Genomic DNA, 22387 nt, shown 5'->3' on the forward strand with positions numbered 1-22387 from the left:
GTTAATGGTAGGGTTCTTGGTCAGGTGGAGGAACAGAGGGATCTTGGGGTCTATGTACATAGATCTTTGAAGGTTGCCACTCAGGTGGATAGAGTTTGTAAGAAGGCCTATGGAGTATTATCGTTCATTAGCAGAGGGATTGAATTCAAGAGTCGTGAGGTGATGTTGCAGCTGTACAGGACTTTGGTTAGGCCACATTTGGAGTACTGTGTGCAGTTCTGGTCGCCTCACTTTAGGAAAGATGTGGAAGCTTTGGAGAGGGTGCAGAGAAGATTTACCAGGATGTTGCCTGGAATGGAGAGTAGGTCATACGAGGATAGGTTGAGAGTTCTCGGCCTTTTCTCGTTGGAACGGCGAAGGATGAGGGGTGACTTGATAGAGGTTTATAAGATGATCAGAGGAATAGATAGAGTAGACAGTCAGAAACTTTTTCCACGGGTACAACAGAGTGTTACAAGGGGACATAAATTTAAGGTGAAGGGTGGAAGGTATAGGGGAGATGTCAGGGGTGGGTTCTTCACCCAGAGAGTGGTGGGGGCATGGAATGCGCTGCCCGTGGGAGTGGTAGAGTCAGATTCATTGGCGACCTTTAAGCGGCATTTGGATAGGTACATGGATGGGTGCTTAATCTAGGATAGAAGTTCGGCACAACATCGTGGGCCGAAGGGCCTGTTCTGTGCTGTATTGTTCTATGTTCTATCTATGTTCTATGAAAAAATGTGATCAACTTTGAATGGTTACTTGCAGCAGTGCACAGTAGCAGCATTGTGGACAATATACAGCAAGCATTATAGCAACTCACCAAGGCTTCTTCGATAACACCTTCCAAACTGAAGACCTCTACAACCGAGTTGGTCATGGATAACAGACCCATGGGAACACCACCATCTACAAATGTCCTCCAAGCCACATAGAAATCCTTCACATGTCACTGGATCCAAGATGCTGCCCAACAGTACTGCAGGTGTCCCTATACAAGGTAGACAGGCAGGAGGCTGGAAGAACATGGCAAGCCAAGCAGCATCAGGAGGGGGAGAAGTCAATATTTTGGGTGTAAACCTTTTTCAGGACTGAGGGTGGGTTTACGGGAAGCTGCTGACAAAGGGCGATGGGGTAGTGGTTGGGAGATGGGGATAGGTAAGCACAGGTAGAGGGTACCTGGTTTGTCGATGGGAGGAATGAATCCGATTGGTAGCTGGAAGGAAGGGTCAATCAGAGGAATGTGAGGAAGGGGGAGGGGATGGGAAGGGAGTCAGGGGATAGGGAGGGAGATTGTTTAAAATTGGAGAATTCAATGTTGAGTCCTCCAGGCTGTCGACTGCCCAAGTGGAAGATGAAGGGGTTGTTCCTCCAGTTTGTGGTCTGATTCACTGTGGCAATGGAGGAGGCCAAGGATGGTCACATTGGAGAGGGAATGGGAAGGGGAATTAGAATGGGCGGCAACTGGGAGGTCAGATCAGCTCCACGGGCCCGGCTGAGATGCTCAGTGAAACATGCCCCGAGTTTAGGGTACCCCGATACAAGGCAGACTGCATCATCATCCTCCAGGGCAATTAAGGATTAGCATCAAGTGCCTGCTGAGCTTATGGCTCCCACACCCCAATAAAATCTAAACATTTTCAAAGTAGGATCCATTTATCACTACGATAAGAGAAATTTCTTTAGAATTCTACCACTAACATCAAGCACAGGTTGGGCGGCATGGTGACTCAGTGGTTAGCACTGCTGCCTCACAGCGACAGATACACGGGTTCGATTCCAGCCTCGGGCGACTGTCTTTGTGGTGTTTGCACATTCTCCCCATGTCTGTGTGAGTTTCCTCAGGGTGCTCTGGTTTCCTCCCACAGCAGGTTAGTTGAATTGGCCATGCTAAATTGTCCATAATGTCCAGGTTAGGCGCATTAGTCAGGGGAAATGTAGGGTAGGGGAAAGGGTTTGGGTGGGTTACTGTTCGGATGGTTGGTGTGAACTTGTTGGGCCGAAGGGCCTGTTTGCACACTGTAGAGATTCTAAGTGATTGGGTCCATGTGAAGAAATTGATAGGATTTCTAGGCACTAGAACTGCTGGGAATAAGGGGGATAGAGACGGAGTATGGAGTTGAGATGAACAATCAGCTGCAATCATATTGAATGGCTGGATAGGCTCCAGGTCCTACTCCCACCTGTATTTTCTGATGTTTCTATCTTTATAACTGACTGCTTCCCAAAATCTCTCCCATTGCTCTGTGAAATGCCCAAACAAACTGAAATGCCCTAACACTGGGCACCATGTAGGCACAATCGAAGCTGGCCGTGGGAATGTTCACCCACCAACATTCTGGCAGCTATCCATTGCCAGTAGCAGAACGGATGACGTTCCAAACTTCCACCCAGCTGTTAGGAATTTTTTTTAAAAACTTATTTATGAGATGTGGTGTCACTTACTGCCCATTCCTAATTGACCAGAGGATAGTTAAAAGTCAACCATATTGCTATGGATCTGTAGTCGCATGGGAGCCAGAACAGATCAGGATGGCAGTTTCTTTCCTTAAAGGACATTAGTGAACCTGATAAGGTCTTCCTACAATCAACATCATTAGATTCTTAATTCCAAATTTTCTTTTTATTGAATTAAAATTCCGTTTGCTGTGGTGATATTTGAACCTGGATCCCAAGAGCACTACTTGGATCTCTAGGCCATCATCTCCGCTGTTTCTAAATTCTATACAAGTAATACCACTGCTTTTTGACATTTACATAAACAATTTGAATGTGTACATAGAGGTATAGTTAGTAAATTTCCAGATGACACCAAAATTGGAGGTGTAATGGACAGCGAAGAAGGTTACCTCAGATTACAATGGGATCTTGATCAGATGGGCTAATGGGCTGAGGAGTGGCAGATGGAGTTTAATTCAGATAAACACAAGCTGCTGCATTTTTCAACAGCAAATCAGAGCAGGACCACTTAGTGGTAAGGTCCTGAGGGGTGCTGCTGAACAAAGAGACCTTGTAGTACAGGTTCATAGTTCATTGAAAGTGGAGTCGCAGGTTGATAAGATAGTGAGGATGCTTTCCGTTATTGGTCAGAGCATTGGGTATAGGAGTTGGGAGGATATTTTGCAGCTGTACAGGACATTGGTTAGGCCACTTTCGGAATATTGTATGCAATTCCAGTCTCCCTCCTACCAGAAGGATGTTGTGAAACTTGAAAGGGCTCAGAAAGAATTTACAAGACGTTGCTAGGGTTGGGGGTGTGTGAGCTATATGGAAAGGCTGAATAGGCTGGGGCTGTTTTCCCTGGAGTGTCGGAGGTCGAGGAGTGACCTTATAGAGGTTGATAAAATCATGAGGGGCATGGATAGGGTAAATACACAAGGTCTTTTTTCTGGGTTTGGGGGAGGGGGGTTCAGAACTAGAAGGCATAGGTTTAAGGTGAGAGGGGAAATATTTAAAAGGGATCTAATGGGGAACTTTTTCACATTAGGGGTGTGGAATGAGCTGCCAGAGGAAGTGGTGGAGGCTAGTACAATCACAACATTTAAAAGGCATCTGGATGGGTATGTGAATAGGAAAGGTTTAGAGGGATATGGGCCAAATGTTGGCAGGTGGGACTAGATTAATTTAGGATATCTGGTCTGCATGGACGAGTTGGACCAAAGGATCTGCTTCCGTGCTGTATATCACTAATGACTCTATAACATACCAAAGACAGAAAAACCAGCAGAATCCCTCTGGCTGAACAACAATATACGCAAAATGGTCACCACTGCTGGGAGTCCCAGGCTCTCTGTACAACAATGCTCACATTGAAGACCACAGTGTGAAACGAGGCTCCAGGCTGGTGGGTTTGTACATCTCTCAATGTACTGAGCAGGACTAACCTCCCACCAGAATGGAAGGCTTTTCTCCCTATTGAAGGGAGTGCAGCCACATCATTCAACAAAGCAACTTCCTGCCTATTATCAGCCAAGTATTGGCGGGACTGGATAACCTAGATGGTATCTTCCTGTTCTGTTCAGGGAGCCTCAGCAGCTGTGAGCAGCCAATACTGGGATTGTAGTGGGGTTGGGGAGTGGCAGCAGGATCTAAAACGGTCTCTCTGCTACTGCTGGAGGTGGTGAGGTTCACGGTGCACGAAAGAGAGCGTTCAGACTCTATGGGCCATCTAAATAAAGAGATGAGCTCAGTGTCAGAGGAATAACCAGAATGCCAAATCACGATCATTATTTTGAGAGGAAGTTGGGGGTGTGTTTTACAAACAGTTTCAGGTTATAACTCTGTTCAGTTCGCTCATCAGGACATCATTTTCCAATGATGCAACAGCTGTGTAGCAGCATAGTAGCTCAGTGGTTAGCACGGCTGCCTCCTAGCACTTGGGACCCAGGTTCAATTCCAGCCTTGGGTGACGGTGTGGAGTTTGCACATTCCCTTAGAGTTCCACTTTCATCCCACAGTCCAAACATGTTCAGGCAGAAGTGTTAGTTATCACAGACACTCACTCAGGCATCAATTTCTACGGATAAACTCCACAATATCAGTCGTGGTGAGGGAGTGGGACAGAGCGGAGAGGGGGAGGGGGGCATGAAGAGTTGGTGTGCAGCAAAATTGCTATGTTAAGCCTATAGTACTATGACATTTAGAATAAAGGAATTGAAGCATCTATTTCCAAAGGTGGAATCAAATTGTAATGCAGAGGCTTTAAGTTGGAGCAGGGGTCAACTATATCAGAAATCTGTTTCTCACTAGGTTGGCAGCGAAATAAATATCTGGCATTTCGATAGCAGCTTCCCATCCTCAGGATATTCAGAAGCACCTTTAAAGTAATCTATTAGTTGTAGTGTTGTTTTGGAAGCAAACAAGTCAACTCGCCGAGAGGAGGATTCCACAAATACCACAAAAGCAGGCAGAGAACCTGGTCTTGTTGGAGGGGATCCTTTAGCCCTGGTTCATGCCCATCAGATGCAGAGTTCAACACTTCATTCTAAAGAAGGCACCTCTCAATGCTGAAGCCCTCCGCAAACGAGTGGAAATAAAAATTCAGTTGATTTGGCCAACTCCTGGAGTGGGCTCACCCCATGATCACGTGTTAAAAATGTCATCCATTCGTGAATCCTCCATGAAAAAAAAAAGTTATTCACAGGATGTGGGAATCTCTGGCTGGGCCAGCATTTATTGCCCAGAGGGCAGGGGTCAACCACATTGTGGTGGGTCTGGAGTCACATGTAGACCACAGCAGGTAAGGATTGGCAGTTTCCTTCCCTGAAGGGTATTAGGTGAACCAGATGGGTTTTTTCCTGACAACAAATTCCTGATCATCATTAGACTCTTAATTCCAGATTCTTTATTGAAATTCAAATTCCACCATCTGCTGTAGCAGGATTTGAACCCAGATATTACCTGGGTCTCTGGATTAACAGTCCAGTGATAATACCACTAGGCCATCACTTTGGGGAACTGCTCATGGGATTATAGGGAAAACATTTTTTCCGATGTACTGCTGTACACACCATTTAACCCAGCTGCACACCTTTAGGGAGGTGGTGCAAATCTTGCATTGGAAACTCAAGAGTCCCATTTTGCATATTTGAAACAAACTGTGTTGGGTGAATCACATCTTTGACCAAAGGTGGTACCCACACAGACAAGCAGCACCCAACCATCCAGCTGGGCTTGGCAAAATGGGCACCGTTTGCATTCCCCGTGCCCCACCAACACAAGGACCTTTCAGTCAAAGATCATCCAATAGCTCAATTTGTGGCTCACCTACAGAAAAAAAGAATCAAGAGGCATTAGCAGTAGAACTGATTTGCAATTTTATTAGCCTGTGTGCGACTACATAATGACTCACATTCAAGATATTTCATTACCGATAAAACTGTTAAGGAATGCTCCATTGTGTGAAAGAGGTTCCCCACAGATACACTGAACCAGAGAGAGTTAAAATAATCAAGTCACTTGCGCAAACTGAGAGTTCACCGCGTAACATGACAAAAAGCACAAACAGAAGCCTCATACTAACAAGTTCTGGTAAAAGCTCCTACACTGTAATAATTTCACTATTAACAAAACACCAGACATTAAGATTAAGCTAAAACATTGGTGCTTTCAACAGATCAATTACATAATCGCATGTCACGATAGTAACGTCCATAACAGACCAATTAACTGTTACGACCATTTGGGTAGAGCGTACTTCAGCAAATCAGTTACATTTGAAGACTAGTATTTTCGCCAGAAGAATACATCACGCCTATAAGTTAATAAATCTCAGCTACTGTTTAAATACATCACCAGCATGCACAATATTGGAGCATAATAATCATATTACACTTGATAAGACGGCATAATAGGCAAGTGCGTTTTTTTTTAAAAAACACAAATAAGCTGCTTGAAGATCAGTTCCCATTATTTGTCTTCTATGAAATCTGCCTTTGATTCAGCCTGACCCAAAAAAGTTATCCCGTATTTCCAGTAACAGAGGGGGCTAAAGGGTAGTGAAACTAGTCCGTGGTGTAAAATGGCAGGTCCTTAGTAACCAATTGTCTAGGGTTTCTAAATTCTGATGAAAAGGTACTTCAAAAATTACAAAAAAAGAAGAAATACATTTGTCAACGGGTTTAAACAAAGACCTTGTATGATAAATCTGCAAATTTCCTTAGCGGATTGTTTCCTGTTGAAACAGATTGGAGCATCAAATTGTGAAGATGTTCTTTCGGGACTGTAGCCACAGTTATTTTAACTGGGGGCTTGGGGAGTTTAGGGACACATTTATAGATTATAAATTACTATTTTTTTGTTTTTCTTAAATAGGCAAACAAATAAAAAAATATTTTAATACTGCATTTCATTAACACTTGATTTTTTTTTAAGTTCCTTTTTAAACAGTGAAAAGGTTACTGAAACCACAAGAGTAATTTTTTTGTTGTTTAAAATGTGCAGACCTCATCATTCAAGTTTTGCTTCAGTCTAGCTTTACGTTAAATGAAACAGCTCCACTTATTTAACTACAGGACAGTCCAGATGCCAGTGTGTGTGGCTCCCATTCTGTACCAGCACAGCCAAGTCTGACCTTCCGCTAGTGGTGTTTTGGCAAAATGTCGAAGAGGCGTCAACAAAGGGCGGAGAGTGAGGGGAGGGAGGGGGGTAACCAGGGGAGGCTCCCTCCCTCCCCACCCCGAGTGGAAATAAAAAGACTGCGGTCACAGCTGGAGCAGCCAGTTTCCCCCTTTAACCCCCACCCCCCCACCCAGCCCGGGACTTAATTGTTGCCCTCGCCACCTTCGTCGTCCTGCTGATCGCTCGTCCACAGCGTCAGGTTATCGCGGAGGAGTTGCATGATGAGGGTGGAGTCCTTGTAGGAGTCCTCATTGAGGGTGTCCAGCTCGGCGATGGCGTCGTCAAAGGCGGTCTTCGCCAGGTGACAGGCCTGTTCGGGGGCGTTCTGGATCTCATAGTAGAAGACCGAATAGTTGAGGGCCAGGCCCAGCCGAATGGGGTGCGTGGGCTGCATGTGCTCCTTGCTGATCTCGTGGGCCTCCCCATAGGCCTTCTCCGAGGACTCTACCACCGCAGCACGTTTCTCCCCGGACGCCACCTCGGCGAGGTAGCGGTAATAGTCCCCCTTCATCTTCAGGTAGAAGACCTTGCTCTCGTGCTGCGTGTCGCTGCAGTTTTTGATCAGGTAATTGTCCAGGAGGTAGAGCACGTCTTGGCACACGGACTCCAGCTCCTTCTCTATCTTCTCTCTGTAGGCCCGCACCATCTCGATCTTCTTCTCGTTGCCGTCGGCCGAGGTCTTCTGCTCGATGCTGCTGATGACCCGCCAAGAGGAGCGCCGCGCCCCCACCACGTTCTTGTAGGCGACGGAGAGAAGGTTCCGTTCCTCATTGGAAAGGGCTTCATTCAGTTCCGTTACCTGTCGGGCAAGATACAGAGAACGCCACGGTCAGTCCAAAGGAATGAGCAAAAACACACACAATACCAGTGTTCTTACGACCAGGAAAAGCAGAAACAGACTCAAGGTAACAGGAGAAAGCAACAACCATTGAAAAAAAAGGGGCAGCAGTCAAGATTAAGTAGTGACCTTATTGAGGTGCTCACAATTATGAACAATTTTGACTGGGTAATGGAGAAGATTCTGTTACTATGTTGCTATGTCAGTACTTCGGGGTTAGAATTTCAGTGTCAACAAGGGAGCTAGGAGTGTAATGAAGAGAAACCTCTTCACTCGAGAGTTGTTAGGATTTGTAACGAGTTGTCTGGGAGATTTGTGGAGGCAGATTCCATGCGAGGTTTCAAAAGTGAGTTGGATGTGTATGTGAAAGCGATGACATTAGAGGGTTACGGAGGTCGAGCTGGAGTGTGGAACAAGCTGGGTAGCTCTCTTAGGAGCCAGTACAGACAATAGGTCAAATGGCCTCCTTCTATTCTGTAAAATTCAAACAAATTTTATCCAAAGGAGGAGATCTGGAACGCACTGCCTGGAAAAATAGGAGAAGCAGGTCTAATCTTAACTTAATTGCCTGCAAAAGTGCAGGATAGCGGGGTTTGAATGGCAAACACCAACACCAACTCTTGTACTGTATGCCATTCTCAACAACTCTTCTTACCCAATGAGTAAGCTGCTCAAACACACAATGCTGGAGAAACAAACAGTTAACATTTCCAATCGGTTCGGACTCCTCAGAACCAGGAAGAGAGAGTCATACCAAACTCTCAACGTGAACAGATTCTCTCTCCACGGCTGCTGCCAGAGCTGCTGGGTTTCTCCGGCATTGTGTTTTGGATTTCCAGCATTTACCGAACGTCTCCTACGTTGCACTGCAGGAAAATGTACAACGGGAGGAAAAAACAATTAGAGGAGCTGCTCGACTCCTAGAGACACCCCATTCTACTCAAACGGTGTGACATGAACTACTGTTAACTTCCATTAGTCACATCAAGCTAGACACAAAAAGATGACTTTAATTCACAAAAAAAGTGACAGGTAAACAATTAGGGGATAAAACAAAAAGCCAATCTCTTGCTCAGAGGCCTTCATGTTGAGGTCCCAATCTCTGCACAGACTATTTGATCCCAGTGAATGGATCAAAGTAGCAGCTCTAATCCCACATGGCCCACATTTGTTTATCCCCTTTTCTTTAACACCCCCACACCCTTTAACCTATTCTCTGCTACGACAGTCAACCCTCAGGGTAGATTCCATTGCCCCAAGTCAGGACGGCGAGTAGCTTGGCGGGAAACTTGCCGGGAAAGGTATTCACATGTATCTGCTACCCTTGTCCTTCTAGAGGTCAGTGGCCATGGGCTTGGAAGGTGCTCCATGGATCCTTGGTGGATTTCTGCAGTGCATCTTGTAGATAGCACACACTGCTGTGAACATTGGTGACGGAGGGAGTGGATGATGAAGAGATTAACAGGCAGGAAGGAGGAAGCATTGAATCAATGGTAGTTTACCACATCGAGCACTCTGAATGACAGGCAACTATAGGCAAACTGCTAAATGGTTATTTTTCCATTAAACAAAAAACATTGCCATTCCACAGTGTACCCCCCATTGACTTGCAGAATTGTTATTGGATATAATCTTTCACCTTTCCAATTAGAGTGTGTACCCTTATGCGTGCAGACTAACAGTAAAGTTGTGTTTAGATTGTAATGAGCTAAAAAATCAGCACAAAGCACCGAAACAGTTTTGTAATACATCAACAAAGCCGCATGCCAGTCTGTCATTAGGTCTAGGACTTATTTCAACAGTTTTTTTGCACGCAGCAAACCATCTAGGAGGACATTACAACAAGGATGTAAAATTAGATGGATCTTGTACAGGATTGAAAATCGGAAAGCTGGAAGAGCTTACATGGGGTTGAAAGCAACAATTGAAGAAACAGGCACTAGGGAAGATCGTGAGGAAGGAAGCCTCAAGTGGGAGGAGTGGGGTACAGGTTCCAGATGACTAAAGGTGGACTCCATTATTCGGCAATAGAACAGGTTGTGATGCCACAGCATTAATGAGGTGGGGGGGGTTGGGGGGAGAACCTGTGTGGGAATCTAAAAGGTGGAGAAGATAAAGAGGAACATGATCACAGATTTAATATCAATTGGAAAAACTGTTGGGTGAGGATATGACCACGGATTAGACCTATCGTGCTGACATACACAGGCATAAAGTCAGATCCATACAGCATGGAAACAGACCCTTTAGTCAAACCAGTCCGTGCAGAACATAATCCCAAACTAAACTAGTCCCACCTGCCTGCTCCTGGGCCATTTCCCTCCAAACTTTTCCTACTCATGTCCTTATCAAAATGTCTACTAAAGAATTGAACCCACATCCACCACTTCCTCAGGAAGTTCATTCCACATGTGATTCACCCTGTGTAAAGTAATTTGCCCAGGGATGGGGGAGTCCAGAACTAGAGGGCGTAGGTTTAGGGCGAGAGGGGAAAGAGTTAAAAAAGGACCTAAGGGGCTACTTTTTCACACAGTGCGGTACGTGTATGGAATGAGCTGCCAGAGGAAGTGGTGGATGCTGGTACAATTACAGCATTTAAAAGGCATTTGGATGGGTATATCAATAGGAAGGGTTTACAGAGATATGGGCCAAGTGCTGGCAGACGGGACTAGACTACGTTGTCTAGTTGGCATGGACGAGTTGGACTGAATGGTCTATTTCCATGCTGTATATCTCTATGACGATGTCTTTTTTAAATCTCTCTCTCCTCTCACCTTAAAAATGTGCCTCCTATTTTTTGAAACTCCCCCATCTTAGGGAAAGACACCTACCGTAAATAATTTTTTTTAAAAATCAAGTAGGGGATTTGACAGGGTAGACTTGGAAAGCTTGTTTTCCCTTCTGGCAGAGTCTCAGAACCGATGGGTATAATCTCAGAAAAAGGGATTGCCCATTTAAGATAAGAGATAATTTTCCCTCAGCAGGTAGCGAATCTGTGGAATTCCTCCTCCTCTATGCTAAATATCCAAGGCTGAGACAGATTCGCTTAATCAGCAAGGGAATCAAGGAGTTACATGGAAAAAGGCAGGAAAGGAGTGAGGGATTCTCAGATCACCCACAATCTCGATGGCTGGCGGACTAGACTCAAAGAGTTGAATGGTCTACTTATGCTCCAATGTCGGACGATAGAACCTTCGGGTTAGAGCTTCCCAATGACAGGAAACCCATGTTGGAAGAATCAAGCAGAGTTGAAGAGTTTGACATTGGTCATGAGATGGTTGGAGGATTTGAGCTTACAGCTGAGGAATGCAACAATCTGCAAACCCTCATGTGATTCGACGAAGGAAGAACATCGATTTGAACCACAGGAGTTGGTGAAAGCTGAAGAATTTAGCTCCAGTTTTTCTAATATTAAACTGGGGCAAGGTACATTCTGAAATGATGCTTGAATTCTTCAGAGAGGTCCTGCTTTAGCAGCCCGCCTTCCAAAACGCCCCCGTTTCAGTTTCAAATAGATCACTAAATATCAGTGAAACTCAAATTCTTGCTTTGGCCTTCAGTGTTTAAAGCCCTATGTTAAACATGTAATGTAGCCTTACAGCGACGTGCAAGGCTGATCAAATTCCAGTTGTCAGATGCCTGATGGGTCAACCAGTGTTTACGCAGATGGTAACATACCACTTTCAGAACCCTGGTGTGCGAGCTCATTACCAATCCTTGCAGCTGACGTCAACATTACTCAAAGACACGAGAACAGCAGAACAGTTTAACCACATCCTCAACTCAGCCTTCATTCATCAGTGAGGGAGCAAATCAGAGGTGTGACTATTGGAGCTTCTTTAAGAGCCTCCCACAATGTTAGAGCTGACAAATACACTCCTGTGTCACAACCATACAAGTCTTCATGTTGCAGATTTAAGAAATGTTAAGAATACCTCCACTTTAAAAATCAGCAACATGCAAAACAAACTTCTAACTTCTCTCAAAAAATTGCTCTTTCAGAGCGAAAGCCGCAACAGACCTGTCACATTGGAATACTTCATAGCTTAGTGTTAATTCTCTGCATCGTCCATAGCTGTAACAGTATTCTGCATTCCATTCTATTACCCGAATGTACTTATGTAAGGTGTGATTTATTTGGTTAGCACACAAAACAATACACTTCACCATCTCGGTACATGTGACAATAAGACAAGTCAAATGAAATCTCAATCTTCATGAGACACATTTAGAACTTGATTAACCCTTCAAAAACAGTTTTAATAAGGTGTGAGAATTGAAAGCGTCTGGGCAAATGAGAGACAGGAAAGGACCTCAAATTAAGTAACTTTTGTCTAAGGGAAGAATGGTTCACTTGAATTTAATCGGCAGCCATTTCACTTTGGTTACAATAAAGCCAGGCTGCAAAAGCTGGCCGTCCAAGAAGAACAAGACATTATAGAGGATTCTTGGCTAATGGGAAACAGGAAGCAGAGCTCAATAACTGTTCTGTTGGAAGTCTCGAGTAATCATCAGGTATCTGTAACTGCAGATTTAGTTAGATTTTGGTACAACAGACAGGGGCAGGCTTGTATAATCATATTTGCAGATATGTTCTATTTTGCTCAAAAAGTACACAATCTTTAGGGTGTAGGTTTGCTCGCTGAGCTGTAGGTTTGATATCCACCCATTTTATTACCTGGCTAGGTAACATCATCAGTGGCGACCTCCAAGTGAAGCAAAGCTGTTGTCTCCTGCTTTCTATTTATGTTTGTCCTGGATGGGGTTCCTGGGATTTGTGGTGATGTCATTTCCTGTTCGTTTTCTGAGGGGTTGATAGATGGCATCTCGATCTGTGTGTTTGTTTATGGCGTTGTGGTTGGAGTGCCAGGCCTCTAGGAATTCTCTGGCATGTCTTTGCTTAGCCTGTCCCAGGATAGATGTGTTGTCCCAGTCAAATTGGTGTTTTTTTTTCATCTGTGTGTAGGGCTGCGAGGGAGAGAGAGATGTGTCTTTTTGTGACTACTGGTGTTCGTGTATCCTGGTGGCTAACTTTCTTCCTGTTTGTCCTACGTAGTGTTTGTGGCAGTCCTTGCATGGAATTTTGGAGATGACGTTGGTTTTGTCCATGGGTTGTACTGGGTCTTTTAAGTTTGTTAGTTTTTGTTTGAGAGTGTTGGTGGGTTTGTGTGCTACTCGGATTCCAAGGGTCTTGGTAGTCTGGCTGTCATTTCTGAAACTTCTTTGATGTATGGTAAGGTGGTTAGGGTTTCTGGCTGTGTTTGGTCTGCTTGTCGGGGTTTGTTCTTGAGGAATCTGCGCGCTGTTTTTTGAGCATCCATTCTTCTTGAATATGTTGTATAGGTGGTTCTCCTCTGTTTTCGAAGTTCGTCTGTGCTGCAGAGCCACCACACACTGCAGCACAGACGAACTTCAGAAAACAGAGGAGAACCATCTATACAATGTATTCAAGAAGAATGGACACTCAAAAAACACAGTGCGCAGATTCCTCAAGAACAAACCATGACAAGCAGACCAAACACAGCCAGAAACCCTAACCACCTTACCATACATCAAAGAAGTTTCAGAAATGACAGCCAGACTACTGAGACCCCTCGGAATCCTAGTAGCACACAAACCCACCAACACTCTCAAACAAAAACTAACAAACTTAAAAGACCCAGTACAACCCATGGACAAAACCAACGTCATCTACAAAATTCCATGCAAGGACTGCCACAAACACTATGTAGGACAAACAGGAAGAAAGTTAGCCACCAAGATACACAAACACCAGCTTGTCACAAAAAGACACGACCCTCTCTCCCTCGTAGCCCTACACACGGATGAAAAAAACCATCAGTTCGACTGGGACAACACACCTATCCTGGGACAGGATAAGCAAAGACATGCCAGAGAATTCCGAGAGGCCTGGCACTCCAACCACAACGCCATAAACAAACACACAGATCTAGATACCATCTATCAACCCCTCAGAAAACGAACAGAAAATGACATCACCACAAATCCCAGGAACCCCATCCAGGACAAACATAAATAGAAAGCAGGAGACAACAGCTTCGCTTCACTTGACGGTCGCCACTGATGATGTTACTTAGCCAGGTAATGAAACGTCTGGATATCAAACCTACAGCTCAGCGAGCAAACCTACACCCTCAACCTCAACCTAAGCTACAAACCTTCACAAACCTTGCAAAAGCACACAATCTGCAGACAGTCAATCCGTGTAACATTTTATAAATTCCTACTTTGGAAATAGAACCAATCTGACTCAAGATTGGGATACAGACAGACTCTAACCTCCCACCTTTAATGTATTGTCTGAGCTGAGATGTCACCTTTTCATAAAACCTTAAGTTATCTTGAGTATGCGACTTAGTAATTGTTCTGGGATTTACATATGAATGAACCAAAACCTGCAACCCATTCTAAAAGATGGGAGACTTACCAGCAATCTAGGTTTGTTCAATATATCATTTCTGTTGCATGACACTAATCTTTTGCTATAAATTTGATGATCCTATCCACCCTCCCCCAAGTTACCTGATGAAGGAGCAGTGCTCTGAAAGGTAGTGCTTCCAAATAAACCTGTTGGATTATAACCTGGTGTTGTGCGATTTTTAAATTTCACCCCAGTCCAACACTGACACCTCCACATCGTATACAATTAATGGTAGGGTCTTGGGTAGTGTTGTAGAACAGAGGGAGTGAAGGGCTCAGGTACATAATTTTGAAGTTTGTGTCACATATACATTTACATTTACATTTTTGCCTTCATTGCTGAATCCTTTGAGTATGTCATGTTGATTATGTTGGGATGTCATATATTGGACATTGGTAAGGCCTCTTGCAGAGTACTGTATTCAGTTCTGGTCACCCCGTTAAAGGAAGGATATTATTAAGCTGCGGAAGGTTTAGAGACTTACCAGGATGTTGAGAGTATAGAAGGTTAGATTTATAACAAAAGGCTGAGACTTTGTTTTCCCCACTGAAGGGAAGGAGATTGAGGTGACCTTACTGATTTCCAAAATCATGGGTTAATGGCAGCTGCCTTGTCCCTAAGATGGAGGATTTCAAGGCTTGGGGGCACATTTTTAAAATGAGAGTAATTTTAAAAATACATGCGGAGCAATTTCTTTTTAAAAAGCAGAGGGCGGTTCATGCGTGGAATGAACTTCCTCAGGAAGTGGTGTATGCAGGGTGCAGTTACAGCGTTTAAAGAGACACTTAGATAAATATGAATAGGAAAGGTTTGGAGGGCTACAGTTCAGAGTCAGGCAAGTGGGACGAGTTTAGTTTGGGGTTATGTTCAGCATGGACTGGTTGGACCGAAGGGTCTGTTTCCATGCTATATGACTCCATGAGTCACAAAAAAAACCTCCTTTATCTTTATCAAATCCAAAAGACTAGCTGTGCCCATTTGTACAGGCAAACAGATAGTTTGACTACAAATGCAATTGCAGATGCTGAATCAGACTTTTAAAAGTTTCAACCACCTCACTCTAGAAAGAGAAACTCAAAAAGTAGTAACGGGCCTGCAACAGTCTTGGAAACTAATCTTAATTGAAAAAGATAAAAATAACAGGATAAAAATGGTCACTGACTGAAATAGCTACAGTAATGTTGCAACAAACAAGAGGGAGGCTTCGTTTAAAATTAAAGCTCCAGGATTTTAAGTTTAAACCCTCAAAAATTAAAAAAAGGGAGCTGTATATCAATCTATACAAATTCTTAGTTCATTCAGAGAGGATAAATAAGCCAGAGTTCAGCTCAGTCTATGAGAATTCCTTGCAAGAATAAAGGATGCATCCACTATCCATCTGCACAGGGGAAAAAAAGAACTTTCTATTTGATCAGAGGAATCTCATCCGTGTCCAACAGCAGTGAGATCTGAACCAGAGTTTGAAGTGCTCAGTGTAACATCTCAACCAAGATCGGCTGCCAAAAAGAGGAGTCCGAATGAAAAAAGGAGAGAATGTGGAGCTTAATGCTACATTTGTGGATCTAACCATGTGACAGTAGATTCCAGCACATTTCGCAGGCATCTCAAGACCATTCCCAGTCACCAATGAACTGAACAGAGATAGTGCCACACTCTTCACTCTTTTGTCCTGCTTGCTTTCCATTGGATTCTATCTGCTGCCCAATCTGAGCCGACTCCAGGTGAGGGCCCAAAATTCCCAGAGACGCTCATCGTGATTTTCTTCAGTTCTGAGCAGGAGTCATACTGGACTCAAAACGTTAACGGTTTCTCTCTCCACAGACGCTACCAGACCTGCTGAGTTTCTCCAGCATTGTGTTCCCAGCAGTATTTTGCCTTTAGTCTTCATGGTTTCTGTAGTGATTGGAACCAGGTGAACCTCTGACTTCAAAAGTCATCGATTGGAGGTGTTAACCCAGGCTAAAATCGGGAAAGCCTTCTTTATATTGGTCAGCCAGGGGAGTCAGAATCTCCTCAGTCCAAGGGACTGACTCTGAGCTGGCTGGCCACAGCCAGTGTACTGTGCACAAGTAAATAAAGGGTGACCTGGTCTTGGGATACCTGACTGTGCAGTTATTGCAGTTTCCTGTGTGTCAAAGACAGTGTGTGAGCTGCCAGTTCAGAGGCAGATGTGTAACATGAACATGTTTTCTAATGTGTGGGGACAATCTCAGCACGAAGAGGTAAAGCAATCAAACTGCTCGCTCCAGGAAAGCCCATGTAGAGCCGAACATTTGAGTCCCTGACTGGAATCAGTCAGTCACAGAACATAGAACAACACAGCGCAGAACAGGCCCTTTGGCCTGCGATGTTGCGCCAACCTGTGAACTATTCTCAGCTCGCCCCCTACACTATCCCACCGTCATTATTGTGCTTATCCAAGGATTGTTTAAATCTCCCTGATGTGGCTGAGTTGACTACATTAGCAAGTAGGGCATTCCACACCCTTAACACTGAGTAAAGAACCTGCCTCTGACATGTCTTAATCTATCACCCTTCAATCTGTAGTTATGCCCCCTCGTACATGCTGACATCATCCTAGGAAAAAGACTTTCTCTGTCTATCCTACCTAATCCTCTGATCATCTTGTATGTCTCTAACAATCCCCCCCCCCCCACCTTAGCCTTCTTCCTTCCAATGAGAACAGACAAAAGTCTCTCAGCCTGTCCTCATAAGACCTTCCCTCCAGACCAGGCAACATCCTGGTAAATCTCCTCTGCACCTTTTCCAATGCTTCCACATCCATCCCAAAATATGACGACCAGAACTGTACACAATATTCCAAGTGAGGCCACATCAGCATTTTGTATAGTTGCAGCATGATATCACGGCTCCAGAACTCAATCCCTCTCCCAATGAAACCTAGCACACCGTATGCCTTCGTAATAGCACTATCAACCTGGGTGGCAACTTTCAGGGATGTACTTAGTCTCCAAGATTCCTCTGCACATCCACACTACCAAGAATCTTTCCATTGACCCAGTGCTCTACCTTCCCATTATTCTTCCCAAAGTGAATCACCTCACATTTAGCTGCATTGAACTCCATTTGCCACCTCTCAGCCCAATTCTGCAGTTTATCCAAGTCCCCCTGCAATCGGTAACATTTTTCCAAACTGCCCACTACTCCACCGACTTTAGTGTCGTCTGCAAATTTACTAATCCATCGACCTATGCCTGCGTCTAAGTCATTTATAAAAATGACAAACAGCAGTGGTCTCAAAACAGATCCTTGTGGCTCTCCACTAGTAACCGGACTCCAGGCTGAATATTTTCCATCAACCACCACTCACTGCCTTCTTTCAGAAAGCCAGTTTCTAATCCAAACTGTTAAATCACCCTCAATTCCATGCCTCTGCACTTTCTCCAACAGCCTACTATGTGGAACCTTAAAGGCTTTACTGAAGTCCATGTATACCACGTCAACTGCCCTACCCTCATCTACAGGCTTGGTCACTATCTCAAAAAACTCAGTTGAGGTTTGAGAGACATGACCTGCCCTTGACGAATCCATGTTGATTATCTGCAATCAAATTGATGCTTGCTAGATGATTATAAAGCTTATCTCTTAATCCTTTCCAAAATTTTTCCTACAACAGATGTAAAGCTCACTGGTTTATAATTACCTGGGTCATCTCTACTGCCCTTCTTCAACAAGGGCACAACATTTGCAATCCTCCAGTCCTCTGGTACTAAACCTACAGACAATGACTCAAATATCAAAGCCAAAGGCTCTGCTATCTCCTCCCTAGCTTCCCAGAGAAACTGCGGATAAATCTCATCTGGCCCAGGGGACTTTTCTACTTTCCCTCCTTCTAGAATTTATAACACCTGTTCGTAACTAACCTCGATCCTTTCCAGTCTAATATCTTGTACCTCATTCTTCTTCTCTACAATTTTCTCCTTTTCCTGAGTGAAAACCGATGATTAATGTTCATTTAGCACCTCTCCGATCTCTACAGGGTCCACACTCAACTTCCCACTTCTGTCTTTGACTGGCCCTATTCCTATCCTAGTCATCCTTTCAATTCCTCACAAACCGATAGAAAGCTTTAGGGTTCTCCTTTATTCTATTTGCTAAAGACTGCTTGTGTCATCTCTTTGCTCTTAACTCTCTTTAAATCCTTCTTGGCTGATCTGTAACTCTCCATCGCCTCATCTGAACCATCTTGCCTCATCAACACATAAGCCTCCTTCTTCGGCTTAATAAGAGACACAGCTTCTGCAGTAAACCACAGTTCCCTTACCTTATCACTTTCTCCCTGTCTGACAGGGACATACCTATCAAGGACACGCAATATCTGTTCCTTAAACCAGCTCCACATTGACTGTCCCCATCCCCTGTATTTTGCTAACCCATTCTATGCATCCTAATTCTTGCTTAATCGCATTATAATTGCCCTTGACCCATCAATAACTCGACCTGTGGCATGTACCTATCCCTTTCTATCACTAAACTAAATGTAACTGAATTATGGCCACTCTCTCCAAAGTGCTCACCTGCCACTAAATCAAACACCTAGCCTGGTTCATCACCAAGCACCAGATCCAGTGTGACCTCCCGTCTTGTTGGCCCTTTGACATACTGTGTCAGGAAACGCTCCTGTACACATTGGACAAAAACTGATCCATCCAACATACTAGAGTTATAGCATTTCCAGTCAATGTTGGGGAAGTTAAAGTCCTCCATAATGACCACCCTGTTCCTTTCACACCTACCCAGAATACTTTTGTCAATCCTCTCTTCCACCTTCCTGGAACTCTGCAGAGACCTAAAAAATTCTCCAAGCAGTGTGACCTCTCCTCTCTTGTTTCTAACCTCAGCCCACACTACCTCACTAGACGAGTCCTCGTCAAAAGTTCTTTCAGCCACTGTTATACTAACCTTGACTAACAAGGCCACACCTCCCCCTCTTTTACCTCCTTGCTTGTTCTTAATGAAAGATCTAAACCCTGGAAACTGCAACATCCATTCCTCACCCTGCTCTATCCATGTCTCCGAAATGGCCACAACATCGAAGTCCCAGGTACCTATCCATGCTGCAAGCTCACCTACCTTATTTCGGAAACTCCTGCTATTGAAGTAGACACACTTCAAACCAGTTTGCTGTCTGCCAGCACATTCTTGTGACCCTGAAATCCTGCCCCTGTCCTCCCTACTCTCATCCTCCTGTGCACTGCAACTACACCTCAGGTTCCCATCCCCCTGCTGAGCTAGTTTAAACCCACCCGAATAGAACCAGCAAATTTCCCATCCAGGATACTAGTACCCCTCTGGTTCAAGTGAAGACCAGCCTGTTTGTGCCGGTCTCACCTTCCCCAGAATGAGCCCCAATTATCAAGTACCTGAAACCCTCCCTCCTGCACCATCCTTGCAGCCACGTGTTCAGCTGGTATCTCTTCCTATCCCTAATGTCAGAAGTTGACCTCTTTCAGCCCAACTTGTCCATGCTACCCATCAGCCACACTGAGACACAATCACAAAAGGATTTGGACTGGCCATGGTAACAGCCGCTTACCAAAGTGAAACTTTAATTTCGAATCAACATAATATAAGACATCCATATTCCCTCACATCTGCTGGTGGGGGGAGGGGTTGGGGTTTGGTGGTGGAGCTCTCGGAGAAAAGCAAGTACTAAGACACTTCAGGATTTCAATAAGAGCTTGATACTGATGGAGCTGAAGCTTGCCAGGATGATGGCATCTGGAAGAAGCAAAGAAGGAAAACTGCTTGACCATCTTTAAATGGAAATGCAGATTGAAAGCAGAGCAAAAAAAAAGGGAGGGTGGGAGAGGTTTCTGAGCCAGCAACATTCAAATCACAATAGCCAGTGCTCTCCTGTACTATTTACCCCAGAACCTTCTGGATGTACAATTAGACTTTGTGCACCTGGTATGGTACCAGTGTCACTGCCTTCCTCACCTCAAAACACTTCAGGGATAACCCTTCCAGGTACCAAAGTGACGGCGATTGTTTTGATTATTTCAATCCCAACAGTAACGGAAGTAAATATAATCCGGATGGGTCTTATTGACAGTGGGTGCAGAGGGAAGGTTCCCTTATGTGGGAGATTCCAGAACCAGAGAGGTTGCCCATTTCAGTCAGAGGGCTGTGGGTCTTTGTTTGTGCTGCCTTTTGAGGAAGAGAATTTCAGAATTGAATCCTTCAAAAAAAAAACAAGACAAGAGGTGGATCAGTAAGGAAAGGGGTGAAAGTGACTGGGGCTGGGCAGGAACATGGACTAATCAGATCAGCCCCAGTCCGACTGAGGAATGGTCTCACTCGCAAAACAAGGTGCCTGCACGTTAACTGCACTTTCCCATCATCGAATACAAGAGCGATTACCCTTGTAGGCCTGGGAAGGGAAGGGTCATGGAGGCATCTCAAAACAAGAATGAAGGCTTTGAAATGAGACCATTGCTGAAGGAGTTAGAACAGGCTGGCGAGGATAGGGGGGGTAATAAGTGAACAGGATCCAGCGCACATGAGAATAGGGCCAGTCCCAAGCACCCTGCAGCAGCCTAGTTTGCCTCAAGGTACAGCTCTGAGCCCCATTTTGAAGGCCCTGGACTGCTAACATTTACTCATGGGATCTGGGTGCCCCTGGCAAGACTCGCCCCTAATTGCCCTGGAGAAGGCAGCAAGCTGTCACCATGAACCGGTACAATCCTAAAAAAAGTGCATGGAATCCTATGGATTTTGATGCAGCAATAGTGAAGGACAGGCAATACAGCTCCAACCGAAACGTGGGGTGGGGTGGGGGGGTGCTCCCAAGCACCTGCAGTCCTTTTTTTTCCTGATGTGATATGAGGGTACAAAATTCTGTCAAAAGGGAGCACTGTTAAACAGAGACAGACCTAAGGGTGCAGGGGCATTGTTCCTTGAAAGGGGAGTCGTAGGTAGACAAGGTGGTGAAGGCGGGGTTTGGCACACTTGGCTTCGTTGGTCAGAGCACTGACGACAGGAGTTGAGGTCATGTTACAGCTGCACACTACATTGGTAACGCTACATTTGGAAAACTGCCCTACTATAGGATGGAAGTTATTAAACAGGAAAAGAGTGCAAAAAAAAAAACATTTACAAGGATGTTAGAGACTGGAGACTGTAACAAAGGCAGTGAGGGTTTTGTTCCCCTGAGTTTCGGAGGCGGAGGGATGACTGTACAGAAGTTTATAAAATCATGAGGGGCATTGATAAGGTGAATTCCCATGGTCTTTTCCCCAGAGTGGGGGAGTCCAAAACAAAAAGGGCACAGGTGAGAGGAGAAAAAAAATGAAAAGGGGCAGCAGTGTGGCTCAGTGGCTAGTACTGTTGCCTCACAGTGCTGTGGTCCCAGGTTCAATTCCCACCTCGGGCAACTGTGTGTGGAGTTTGCGCATTCTCCTTGTGGGTGTGCTCCAGTTTCCTCCCACGATCAAAAGATGTGCAGGCCAGGTGAATTGGCCATGCTAGATTCCCCCATAGTGTTCAGGGATGTGTAGTTAGGTGCATTAGTGGGAGGTAAAATGTACAGTAGTAGGGGAATGGGTCTGGGTGGGTTACTTTGAGGGTCGGTGTGGACCTGTTGGGCCGAAGGTGCTGTTTCCACACCATAGGGATTCTGTGGACCTGAGGGATAACTTTTTCTATGGAGAGTGGTGCTTTTAGGGAATGAGCTGTCAGTGGAAATGGTAGAGACGGGTACAATTACAACATTTAAAAGGCATTTGGACAGGAACATGGATAGGAAAGGTTTTGAGGGATATGGGCCAAACAGGCAAAGTGGGACTAGTTCAGTTTCGGAAACCTGGTGGACATCGAGAGGTTGGGCCAAGGGGCCTGTTTTTGTGCTGTATGACTCTATGATGGTGAGTCTTTACAAATTACTGCAGTACATTTTGATGCAGATTCATGAGAGAAAATGCTCAGTCAGCAAGTAAACCATCATACAGCAGCACTCCCCGAAACTCGGCACCTTCTCTTCTTTCAGA

The 22387-nt window shown here is 44.8% G+C and overlaps 1 protein-coding gene across 1 annotated transcript in view; it reads right to left on the reverse strand.

Moving 5' to 3' along the window:
- Positions 1 to 5778: 5778 nt before the first annotated feature.
- LOC140491328 (14-3-3 protein gamma-1) overlaps positions 5779 to 22387 on the reverse strand; it is a 76908-nt gene continuing 60299 nt past the window's right edge. The window contains exon 2 of the mRNA XM_072589354.1: positions 5779 to 7897. Within this exon, the coding sequence (XP_072445455.1) occupies positions 7241 to 7897 (657 nt within the window). The 3' untranslated portion in view covers positions 5779 to 7240. The remainder of the gene's footprint in view (positions 7898 to 22387) is intronic.

The sequence above is a fragment of the Chiloscyllium punctatum genome, chromosome 19 (assembly GCF_047496795.1).
Source record: "Chiloscyllium punctatum isolate Juve2018m chromosome 19, sChiPun1.3, whole genome shotgun sequence".
NCBI lineage: Eukaryota > Metazoa > Chordata > Chondrichthyes > Orectolobiformes > Hemiscylliidae > Chiloscyllium > Chiloscyllium punctatum.